This window comes from Bactrocera neohumeralis, chromosome 4, assembly GCF_024586455.1.
Source record: "Bactrocera neohumeralis isolate Rockhampton chromosome 4, APGP_CSIRO_Bneo_wtdbg2-racon-allhic-juicebox.fasta_v2, whole genome shotgun sequence".
Taxonomy (NCBI): Eukaryota; Metazoa; Arthropoda; class Insecta; order Diptera; family Tephritidae; genus Bactrocera; species Bactrocera neohumeralis.
In genome coordinates this window covers 56,476,931-56,489,828 of record NC_065921.1, presented here as the reverse complement: position 1 = coordinate 56,489,828, position 12,898 = coordinate 56,476,931, and the positions used below count along the sequence as shown (strand labels likewise).

The 12,898-nt window shown below is 38.2% G+C and overlaps 1 protein-coding gene and 1 long non-coding RNA gene across 2 annotated transcripts; one reads left to right on the top strand and one right to left on the bottom strand.

Annotated features, from left to right (window-relative positions):
* The first annotated feature begins 9,078 nt into the window (after window positions 1-9,078).
* LOC126754590 (uncharacterized) lies at window positions 9,079-10,088 on the top strand. The gene is made up of 2 exons (XM_050466698.1): window positions 9,079-9,199; window positions 9,250-10,088. The coding sequence occupies exons 1-2, from the start codon at window positions 9,187-9,189 to the stop codon at window positions 10,086-10,088; spliced, it is 852 nt and encodes a 283-aa protein (XP_050322655.1). The 5' UTR covers window positions 9,079-9,186.
* Window positions 10,089-10,567: 479 nt separating this feature from the next.
* LOC126754695 (uncharacterized) lies at window positions 10,568-12,310 on the bottom strand. Its single transcript, XR_007666371.1, has 3 exons — window positions 12,122-12,310; window positions 11,881-12,061; window positions 10,568-11,839 (listed from the first exon to the last, which is right to left on the bottom strand). It is a non-coding gene; the product is annotated as an uncharacterized LOC126754695 (long non-coding RNA).
* Between the last annotated feature and the right edge of the window lie 588 nt (window positions 12,311-12,898).

Here is a 12,898-nt window from a genome sequence, read left to right as displayed (position 1 = left end):
AAAAACGACCAACAGCCTCGGATGAGAAACCCTCTTTTGATGACGACCATGGCAAACGAAATAAGGACTACGATATTAGGGCATGCACCTGGAATGTCCGGTCCCTTAAATGGGAAAGTGCCGCTGCCCAGCTCGTTGATGTCCTCATGAAGACAAAGGCTGAAATCACTGCCGTCCAAGAAATGCGCTGGACGGGCCAAGGACAGAGACGTGTAGGTCCTTGTGGCATTTACTACAGTGGCCATATAACGGAGCGCAAGTTTGGTATGGGATTCGTGGTGGGAGAGAGACTCCGTCGCCGAGTACTATCATTCACTCCGGTGAATGAACGTCTAGCCACAATCCGCATCAAAGCGAGGTTCTTCAACATATCGCTGATTTGCGCCCACGCCCCGACGGAAGAGAAGGACGATGTGACCAAAGATGCCTTCTATGAGTGCTTGGAGCGCACTTATGACAGCTGCCCCGCCACGATGTCAAAATCTTGCCTGCCGACTTTAACGCCAGGGTGGGTAAAGAGGGTATCTTTGGCACTACGGTCGGTAACTTCAGTCTCCACTAGGCAACATCCCCAAATGGGTTGAGGCTGATCGACTTCGCCGGGGCCCGAAATGTGGTAATCTGTAGTAATATATTCCGGCATAAGAAGATTCATCAAGCTACCTGGCTGTCTCCGGATCGGAAAAGCACCAACCAGATCGATCATGTTGTGATAGACGGAAGACACGTCTCCAGTGTTCTAGACGTATGTACGCTCTGAGGTCCTAACATCAACTCGGACCACTATCTTATTGCAGCCAAGATTCGCAACCACCTCTGTGCAGAAAAAAACGCACGCCAACAAACACAAGGAAGGTTCGACGTCGAGAAGCTGCAATCACAACAGACAGCAGAACGATTTTCTACTCGGCTTGCACTTCTGCTCTCTGAGAGCACTCGTCAACAACTCGGTATAAGGGAAATGTGGGACGGCATTTCAAACTCCTTACGTACAGCTGCAACCGAAACCATTGGTTTTCGGAAAGTACAAAAGAACAGCTGGTACAAGGGGTGTGCCGTGTCGTAGCGGAGAGAAGACAGGCTGCCTACCTCGCAACGTTATGATCGACCACAACACGTGCGGGATGGGACAGATACCGAGAGTTGAAGAGGGAAGCGAGACGCATTAGCAGACAGAAAAAGAAAGAAGCTGAAATGCGTGAGTACGAAGAGCTTGATAAGCTGGCCGACAGGGGTAGTACTCGAAAATTCTATGAAAAAATGCGGCTGCTTACAGAAGGTTTCAAGACCGCAGCATTTTCTTGTAGGACCCCCAAAGGTGATCTAGTCACCGATGCCCAGAGCATACTTAAATTATGGAGGGAACACTTCTCCAGCCTTCTGAATGGCAGTGAAAGTACAACACCAGGAGAAGGCGAACCCGATTCCCCAATCGATGGTGATGGAAAGCGAGACGCATTTGCAGACATAAAACGAAAGAGGTTGAAATGCGTGAGTACGAAGAGCTTGATAAGCTGGCCGCAGGGGTAATGCTCGAAAATTCTACGAAAAAATGCGGCGGCTAACAGAAGGTTTCAAGACCGGAGCATACTCTTGTAGAACCCCCAAAGGTGATCTAGTCATTGATGCCCAGAGCATACTTAAATTATGGAGGGAACACTTTTCCAGCCTGCTGCCTGAATCCGATTCCCCAATCGATGACGAGGGAGCCGACGTTACATTGCCCGACCATGAAGAAGTCCGAATAGCAATTACCTGCTTGAAGAACAACAAAGCGGCGGAGGCCGATGGATTGCTAGCCGAGCTATTCAAACACGGAGGAGACCCTACAATCTGCGCGAACTATCGTGGGATTAGCCTCCTCAACATCGCGTATAAGGTTCTATCGAGCGTATTGTGTGAAAGATTAAAGCCCACCGTCAACAATCTAATTCGACCTTATCAGTGTAGCTTCTGACCTGGCAAATCAACAACCGACCAGATATTCACCATGCGCAAAATTTTGGAAAAGACCCGTGAAAGGAGAATCGACACACACCACCTCTTCGTTGATTTCAAACTGCTTTCGACAGCACGAAAAGGAGCTGCCTTTATGTCGCGACGTCTGAATTTGGTATCCCCGCAAAACAAATACGGCTTCGTAAACTGACGTTGCGCAGCACCAAAAGCTCCGTCAGGATGGCGAAAGACCTCTCCGGGCCGTTCAATACCAAACGAGGCATCAGACAAGGCGACTCCCTATCGTGCGACTTCTTCAATCTGCTGCTGGAAAAAATAATTCGAGCTGCAGAACTTAATCGAGCAGGTACAATTTTTTATGAGAGTGTACAGCTGCTGGCGTATGCCGATGATATTGATATCATCGGCCTCAACACCCGCGCCGTTAGTTCTGCTTTCTCCAGGCTGGACAAGGAAGCACAGAAAATGGGTCTGTCAGTGAACGAGGGCAAGACGAAATATCTCCTGTCATCAAATAAACAGTCATCACACTTGCGACTTGGCTCTCACGTCACTGTTGAAGTTGTAGATAATTTCGTCTATTTAAGAACCGGTATTAACACCACCAACAATGTCAGCCTGGAAATTCAACGCAGGATTGCTCTTGCCAACAGGTGCTACTACGGACTGAGTAGGCAATTGAAAAGCAAAGTCCTCTCTCGACAAACAAAAACCAAACTCTATAAGTCATTCATAATTCCCGTCCTGCTATATGGTGCAGAGGCTTGGATGATGTCAACAACTGATGAGTCGACGTTGCGAGTTTTCGAGAGAAAAGTTCTGCGAAAGGTTTATGGTCCTTTGCGCGTTGGCCACGGCGAATATCGCATTCGATGGAACGATGAGCTGAACGAGATATACGACGACATTGACATAGTTCAACGATTTAAAAGACAGCGGCTACGCTGGCTAGGTCATGTTGTCCGAATGGACGAAAGCACTCCAGCTCTGAAAGTATTCGACGCTGTACCCGCCGGGGGAAGCAGAGGAAGGGGAAGACCTCCACTCCGTTGGAAGGACCAGGTGGAGAAGGACTTGGCTACGCTTGGAATATCCAATTGGCGCCACATAGCGAAAAGAAGGAACGACTGGCGCGCTGTTGTTAACGCGGCTATAATCGCGTAAGCGGTGTGTGCGCCAATTAAGAAGAAGAAGAAATAGTTTGAGCGCGTTATATATAAAACTACATCAGTAACCAGTTTACTTTACTAATTAGTTTCTCATTATGATTACATCGGATTGGTCTCTTCTACTTTCTCTTTATTCGCTTTATCAATATCGATTTACCATTTATATTTTTAATTCACTAAAAAATCGATTATCCCAGTAGTTTCCAAAGTAAATTACTCTTAACAAAATGTTGGAATATTTTGGATCTACTTAATAATAGTTCATCTAGAAAGATAACGGTTTCACTGTTCTTTGGTCGATGGAGTATTACAGGATCTGTATTCATAAAAATAACAAATCAGGTTCAAAAATTAATCTGTTTGACGGTCTATTTTATGTTTATATGTGGACTAATGATGCAGCTCCACTCAAATGCTTAAAGGGCTATTCTAGTCTCGAAATAAAAATATCGATTTTTAAGAAAATGTTTACAAGAGTATTTTTAAAAATAGAAATTATTTTCGCAAATATAGGTATTTTGCTGACTCGGCAGTCAAATTGAGCAATCAAAAATCCAACTGGCCAGTACTGATATTTCAAACTATTTTTTTTTTGAAGTTGCTTTTCTCAAAACCATACCCACGATTTCTCATGTTCCACTGGACCGATTTATGTAAAATTTTTGGGTAGCCTTCGTTATTCTTGTACATATATGTCTGGAACTAGCCATATCCAATAATTTACAACAAGTGATACAAGAATATTTTTTTTATTTTTTTTAGACACACATGATTCATGATTTCATACTACCTAGTTTGGAAATTTAAAAAACCGACTTATCGAGTAATCCTCGTCTGTAAATCAGCTAATTTTTAACTATGCGCTGCTATTAATAGCTTTTATTTGGAAAAGGAAATGAGTAAGAGAAAAGGAAAGCGCGATAAATTTGAAAATATATAAAATGAACAAAGAAACAAATAAAACAAGAAAAAACGTTAACTTCGGTTGCACCGAAGCTAAATACCCTTCACAGGTGCGTTTCTGTTAGTAACTATGTGTTCAGTTTGAGTGGAAGCTATATGCTATAGTCAACCGATCTGATCAACTTCTTCGGAGATTACATTGTTTCTTTAGGAAATAATATATACCAAATTTCGTGAATATATCTTTTCAAATGTGAAAGTTGTCCATACAAGAACTTGATTCCGATCGTTCAGTTTGTATGGCAGCTATATGCTATAGTCAACCGATCTGACCATTTTCTTCGGAGATTACATTGTTGCTTCAGAAAATAATATATATCAAATTTCGTGAATATATCTTGTCAAATGTGAAAGTTGTCCATACAAGAACTTGATTCCGATCGTTCAGTTTGTATGGCAGCTATATGCTATAGTAAACCGATCTGATCAATTTCTTCGGAGATTACATTGTTGCTTTAGGAAATAATATATATCAAATTTCGTGAATATATCTTGTCAAATGTAAAAGTTGTCCATATGAGAACTTGATTCCGCTCGTTTAGTTTGTATGGCAGCTATATGCTATAGTTAACCGATCTGATCAATTTCTTCGGAGATTACATTGTTGCTTTAGGAAATAATATATACCAAATTTCGTGAATATATCTTGTCAAATGTGAAAGTTTTCCATACAAGTATTTGATTCCGATCGTTCAGTTTGTAGGGCAGCTATATGTTATAGTGGTCCGATATCCGTTCCGACAAATGAGCAGCTTCTTGAAGAGAAAATGACGTTTGCAAAATTTCAAAACGATATCTTAAAAACTGAGGGACTACTTCGGATATATACAGACAGACAGACGGACATGGCTAAATCGACTCAGCTCGACATACTGATCATTTATATATATACTTTATAGGGTCTCCGACGATTCCTTCTGGGTGTTACAAACTTCGTGACAAACTTAATATATCCTGTTCAGGGTATAAAAAATGGTTCGTGGCAGAGAGAGCTATTGGTTTTTTGTTTTTTTTGGTGGCGCTGTGTAAATATTCAGTAAACAAATAGTTTTTGGACGGTTTCAAATGCTATTTGATATGTGTGTGAAGTAGAAAACGAGACTTATTTTTAGGCTAAAAATACCATTTATTTTTAGACTGTACTATAATTTGTCTAAAATCATGAGATTAGACCCTGATGCTAAAACTTACACATTTTTATACTCTCGCAACAAAGTTGCTAAGGAGAGTATTATAGTTTTGTTCACAAAACGGTTGTTTGTAAGTCCTAAAACTAAAAGAGTCAGATATAGGGTTATATATAGCAAAGTGATCAGGGTGACGAGTAGAGTTGAAATCCGGATGTCTGTCTGTCCGTCCGTCCGTCTGTCCGTCCGTCCGTCCGTGCAAGCTGTAACTTGAGTAAAAATTGAGATATCATGATGAAACTTGGTACACGTATTCCTTGGCTCCATAAGAAGGTTAAGTTCGAAGATGGGCAAAATCGGCCCACTGCCACGCCCACAAAATGGCGGAAACCGAAAACCTATAAAGTGTCATAACTAAGCCATAAATAAAGATATTAAAGTGAAATTTGGCACAAAGGATCGCATTAGAGAGGGGCATATTTGGACGTAATTTTTTTGGAAAAGTGGGTGTGGCCCCGCCCCTACTAAGTTTTTTGTACATATCTCGGAAACTACTACAGCTATGTCAACCAAATTCTATAGAGTCTTTTCCTTCAAGCATTTTCATATACAGTTCAAAAATGGAAGAAATCGGATAATAACCTCGCCCACCTCCCATACAAAGGTTATGTTGAAAATCCCTAAAAGTGCGTTAACCGACTAACAAAAAACGTTAGAAACACTAAATCTTACCCAAAAAATGGCAGAAGGAAGCTGCACCCAGGCTTTTTTTAAAAATTGAAAATGGGCTTGGCGTCGCCCACTTATGGACCAAAAACCATATCTCGGGAACTACTCAACCGATTTCAATGAAATTCGGTATGTTATAGTTTCTTAATACCCTGATGATATGTGCAAAATATGGGTGAAATCGGTTCACAACCACGCCTTCTTCTAATATAACGCTATTTTGAATTCCATCTGATGCCTTCTCTATATAATATATACATTAGGAACCAATCATGATAGCGGAATAAAACTTTACACAAATACGGTATTTGAAAAATATGTAAATGACTGATAATGAAATCTAGATTATCACTTTATCGTGCGAGAGTATAAAATGTTCAGTGACACCCGAACTTAGCTCTTCCTTACTTGTTTACTACTAAGATATATTGATAAGATAAATGGTAGATAATTGACAAAGCACTTCTGCCACTTAAAACATTTTTGAACCTCGTAATAGACTACTAAATATTTTTATACTCTCGCAACAATGTTGCTAACGAGAGTATTATAGTTTTGTTCACATAACGGTTGTTTGTAAGTCCTAAAACTAAAAGAGTCAGATATAGGGTTATATATACCAAAGTGATCAGGGCGACGAGTAGAGTCGAAATCCGGATGTCTGTCTGTCCGTCCGTCCGTGTCCGTCCGTCCGTGTCCGTCCGTAACTTGAGTAAAAATTGAGATATCATGATGAAACTTGGTACACGTATTCCTTGGCTCCATAAGAAGGTTAAGTTCGAAGATGGGCAAAATCGGCCCACTGTCACGCCCACAAAATGGCGGAAACCGAAAACCTATAAAGTGTCATAACTAAGCCATAAATAAAGATATTAAAGTGAAATTTGGCACAAGGGATCGCATTTAGGAGGGGCATATTTGGACGTAATTTTTTTGGAAAAGTGGGCGTGGCCCCGCCCCCTACTAAGTTTTTTCTACATATCTCGGAAACTATTACAGCTATGTCAACCAAACTCTACACAGTCGTTTTCTTCAGGCATTTCCATATACAGTTGAAAAATGGAAGAAATCGAATAATAACCACGCCCACCTCCCATACAAAGGTTATGTTGAAAATCACTAAAAGTGCGTTAACCGACTAACAAAAAACGTCAGAAACACTAAATTTTACGAAAGAAATTGAAGAAGGAAGCTGCACCCAGGCTTTTTTTAAAAATTGAAAATGGGCGTGGCCTCGCCCACTTATGGACCAAAAACCATATCTCAGGAACTACTAGACCGATTTCAATGAAGTTCGGTATATAATATTTTCTTAACACCCTGATGACACGTACGAAATATGGGTGAAATCGGTTCACAACCACGCCTTCTTCTAATATAACGCTATTTTGAATTCCATCTGATGCCTTCTCTGTATAATACGAGTATAAACATTAGGAACCAATGATGATAGCGGAATAAAACTTTACAAAAATACGGTATTTGAAAAATATGTAAATGACGTATTATGAAATCTCGATTATCACTTTACCATGCGAGAGTATAAAATGTTCGGTGACACCCGAACTTAGCCCTTCCTTACTTGTTTAACTTCCAAATAATAAATAAAACAAGTAACGAAGGGTTAAGTGCGGGTCCAACCCAATATTTTATACTCTTGCAACTTGTAGAAATAAGGGAAATATCTAAATATGTACAACATCAATGACTATTTTGATAAAGCTAAAAATATTTTAAATATGCTATGTATATACTTATAAAAGCATGCGTTTAGGGTTGCAAAATATGTTTATTTCAGCTATATGTTCTGTCAACATGTTGTTACGGAGTATAAAATTTTTTTTCATTTAGGTATAGACTTGTGTGCATACTTATATACGTATAATTAATCAGGATGACGAGACGAGTTGACATCAGGATGTCTGTTTGTCTGTCCGACTGTGAAAGCTATAAATTGAGTAAAATTAAAACATCTTGATTATACACGTTAACAAAACGCCACTAATTGAAACCATAAGGTTCAAAGCTGTTGATTAGAATAACAAATTGAATTCAGTTGGGGCATCTATGGTTAAAGATGTTTTAAAAATGAATGAATGAATGATTTTAACTCCTAAAGTACGATAAATCCACACTTACACGACCATTTTCAAGCAAATTTGGTTCTTCGGTTCATTAATTTTAATATTCCAATGATTCAATATGGAAATGTGCGAAATGGGACCGCAACCACGCCTACTTCTCATGTAACACAATTTTAAATTCCAGGTGGTGCGATTTCAGCTCGAGTCAAAACCGGGCCGTAACTTTTGAAGCCCCCGATAGCGAAGATGTAGACCGCAAATATTGACCAGTGTGTTTGAAATATAATTGAAATTCAGTGAGAATACTTTTCTGTTATTAGTAAGTGCATATGTGAAAACTTCCCTTAGGGCCCATATGCCTAAGAAAAATATTCTAAACTTCTGGCTGACTTTATGCTACATACAGTTATATTGGCCAATTTGACAAATAAATAAATAAAATTGTGTGAGCATATTTCTCTAATAACACTGAAGCTTTGTGTCTAAAATGAATAATTATCCGGGTGAAAACAGTCTCGAAAAGAATGCGTAACGATTGTTGGCCCAGTTACAGGTCACGAATTAATTGCCATCACATGAGAGCCGTGTGGGCATTATAAGTTATACTTTTGATGTGAAACCTCTATAGGGGCGGGTAAACATGATTGTCGCCGTGGCGATACAGGCCGATCGCCACGCGTCTATATGTAGCATATACATATATTATATATACTTACATATGTATATTTTTACGCGACTTACAAAAATCTGTGTCGATGTGTATGCAAGCTCATACATAAACATACATACATATTTACGCTGGTTTGTCGGAGAAGCTGTTACAGCGGCAAGGGAAGCAGTGGCAATTGGCGATCGTTCGTTTGTGTTTTCGGCACAGTTCGGATTTTCTGCCAACAACACAATAGGGCAATTCAGAGTCGGGTGCATCTGAGTTTGCAAAATTATGCAATTGCAAATATTTACCATCAACAGTAAACGTCTTTTTTGTGATTTCTGTGCAACCCTTGCAAATACCATTAATTCACAGCTGATCGGTGAAGAAAAACATTGTTTGTAAACACAAATTGTTTGTCGCAAAAATTGGAAAATATGCCGAAAAAAAGTTTTAGAGAAAAATGAACTGACGCTTTAATTCATGAAGCTGCTGAAGAAATTATGGACATTGAAGGTAAGAAATATTGTTATGCAGAATTTCAGTTAATAACAATTTTCTTCTAGAAATCGAAAGTGATGATGACGCAGTGGATGCAGTGTTAAATGAATTGGCTGACAATATATCTGTTATTATGGAATGTCGGCGAGGAGATTATAGCACAATACCTAAGTCAGACATTTGGCGCAATAATATTTTGACAACACTGGACGAAGACCGATTCCGCCAAATGTTAAGAGTAGGTAGAGACCAATATAATATGCTGGTTGATTTAATAAAAAACGATGAGGAGTTCAACAAAGCGCACTCATGTAAGCAATTTTCTGTCGAATTGCAATTAGCAATCACACTGTTTCGTTTGGGTTCGTCGGGAGAAAGCGCAGCATTTAGAAAAATAGCGACAATTTTTGGAGTGGGAGATGGCGAAACTATATCGCTAATAACAAAAAGAATCTTTAGAGTGTTCTTGCGTCACCAATCTAAGTATATATATTGGCCCAATGAGGTTGAACGATCGAAAATAGTATCGGATACCTTTGATGAGTTACCGTTTTGTATTGGATATATTGATGGAACCGAAATTAAATTAGCAGAATCGCCAATTGAAGACCATACATCATACTTCTCCAGAAATCACATATATTCAATAAAAGCACAAATAGTTTGTGACTATAAACGAGTAATTCGACATGTTGTGGTTGGTCACCCTGGGAGCTGGCATGATGCCCGTATATATCGAAATAGCTCACTCTTTCAACAAAATGATCAGTATTTTTCTTCACAGCAATGGATTGCTGGGGACTCGGCATACCCTTTATCTGCAACGTTAATAACCCCTTACAGAAGCAACGCAAGACAGTTGGATAGAAATGCCCGAATTGCATTTAATTTACGGCACAGTTAATACCGGGTTAGAGTAGAGCATTGTTTTGGGTTTTTAAAAGAAAGATTTGGAAGCCTTAAGCAACTAAGGATGCGTTTATCCAACAAAAAAAAACCATAAATACTACTGCGCTTGGTTTGTTGTCCGCTGAATTCTCCACAACATTTTAATTAATACTGGTTCCACTTCGTTCGACGGTGGTTCAAATCCATTAACTACTACCGAAGATTCTATTGATCCTGATGAGCATATACCCAACAATGTTGGAGAAACTAAAAGACAAGCCATATACGCATTAATGTTTTCTTAAATGTATTTTAATTCATTTTACAGTTTTTAATTACATACTTATATAATAATTATGATTACATATATTTATACATTTAGTTTAAGACAAACATGAAAAAGATTTATGCCCGGTTTCACAGTCCATACTTATGTTGTACTTAAGATAAAACAGGAAAATATTGTTTTACAGTTTATACTTATGTAATGCTTAAGTACTGAAAAGGGGAGACTTAAGCAGTGCTTAAATAACAGCTGATTTTTGTTTTGAATTTGCTTTGAATTTTCAGCGACATCTTTCGTAGCGTAGGGCAAGTGTCCGTTCGTTTGCACTCAATAACAGCTTATACTTTTCCTTCAGTTCCCATAGGTGCTCCGACTCGCTAGTGATGAAATTTGGGGTTCTTTTGTTGTTTTCATCAATTTTTGATATAATTTTCCTCGCAAATTTATGTATTGTCTGTTATAATTTAAATATTTCAAACATATTTTTATGAATGACATTTGTAAAACATATGTTGCCCATAACGTTGCCATATATCATAATAAAATTTTATAGAAATTGAGCATTGACTGTGAAACGCAAACGACCACTCAGTTTGCAACAATACTTAGCTAAGATTTTATTTAGGCACAACTTAAGTATGGACTGTGAAACCGGGCATTATACATTCAACTATTGTTTACAAAATAAATGATTATTTTAAATTAAGTATTTAGAAAAAGACAAACGTGAAAAAGATAACGCTTTGAATGATAGAAGATAGTAAAACATCAAAAACCGTATTAAATAAGTATTCATCTCAACAGTAATTGGTACTACATATTTTAAAATACAAAGATAAATAAAGTATAGACATAAATAAATTAAGATAAATAAAAAGAGATAAATAAAGTACAGAAAAATTACTGGTGAGAGGAATACTTATATTTCATTTCAATTTCGAACTTTTGCAAGCGTTCCTCCTTTTCAATTTGAAGTTTTTTTAATCGTTCATCCTTTTCTAATTCTAAGATTTTTAAGTCCAATTCACGGTTCTTGTATATTACTTCATCTTTACCTCTTTCAATTTCTGCTTGCAACCTTTTTTCATTCAAAGCGTGATCTTTTTCATGTTTCTCTTTTTCCCATTCCATTTTCATTTTGAACATTTGCCTACGCTCGACTTGAAAAGCAACAAGATTTGCAGCAGATGATTTTGGGACATGTTTTTAAATTTTTTCCGCAAAATCTTTTGCTTTTTCAGGAACAATCACTTCACTTACATTGCCTGGTGGTAGATTTTCAATATTGGCAATGTCAATTGGAGACGCAATTTCTTCGCCGACATCAGAAAAAGTGATTTCCAGTATTTGGCTGGCCGCGCTTTCATTCATTATAGACGTACTGCCACTATCAACCACTTCAAATGGTAATTCACTTGTGGCTTTTTTCCCAAAAATATATTTAAGCTGATTAAAGTGCGGGCACATCTGCAACACTTTGCCTGAAATATAAACAAAAGTTTGTCGCATTCATTACGCTTACCTTCAACACTCGACGCCCCGGCATCAGACTCAAGAAGGCCTGCTCCTGTTGACATTCGCCAATCGCTTGCTTTTTTGTATGAAGCCTTCAGGTGCCGCACTTTCCGCCGTAATAAATCCCACGTTGCGTCTATTTTTGTGCTCTCAATGAGCTTTTTATAAAAAATTTGAGCTGTTGGTGCCTATTAAAATTAAAATTATTGTTACATAAATTGTTGAAATTAATCACTTAAATCACTTACCTCTACTTCTGGAGCTTCCTGCAAGAAGTCCAGTGTACTCTGGATTTCTTTCTTTTTCGCTCCACTTTTTGTTTGTTTTTTCACGTTTAATTCTTTTTCTGTTTAAACCTGTTTGCTCCATTTCTTTTCTTTGTTTGCTTTTATTTTTGACAACAGCTGATAATTTGCAAACCAGTGTTGCAAATAATACAATGGAGTTTTAGTGTTGCTTCTTTGCAAGGGTGTAGCATGTGCATCGCTGTACATTTTGTTAGTGTAAAAGCAAAAATATGCTCGCTCATTTGCAATTGCAAATATGCAAGACCATTTGCACCAGATTCTGAATAGCCCTAATGTTGTGACGCTTTGTCGTCGCGGCAGTCTTTCGACACATTGACTCTTTCACAAAATGTGAGCTTCGGCCATTGGTTGTCCGCAGCTTCGCATGAGGCAATAAGTGTACACATTTATATACAAAGTTGTGAGTAGACAAATTTACAAACATTATGGTTCTTGCAAATTTGTTTACATGCTCACATAATTAGATACATACGTGAATATTTGCGATAGCTTGGCCTTTTAACATGTTATCAAATCTTTTGAAGGTCTGCAAATAAATATGTACATATGTATACATAAATATACATATCTGATCAAACCTACATTAATGAAAAATTTGGTAACAACATAAACATGGCTTTATTACATACATACATACATATTACAAAAGGTTTTAAGGAATTCATCATGAAATAGTTCAATTTGTACGTACATGATTGTGTGCTTTGATATAAAATA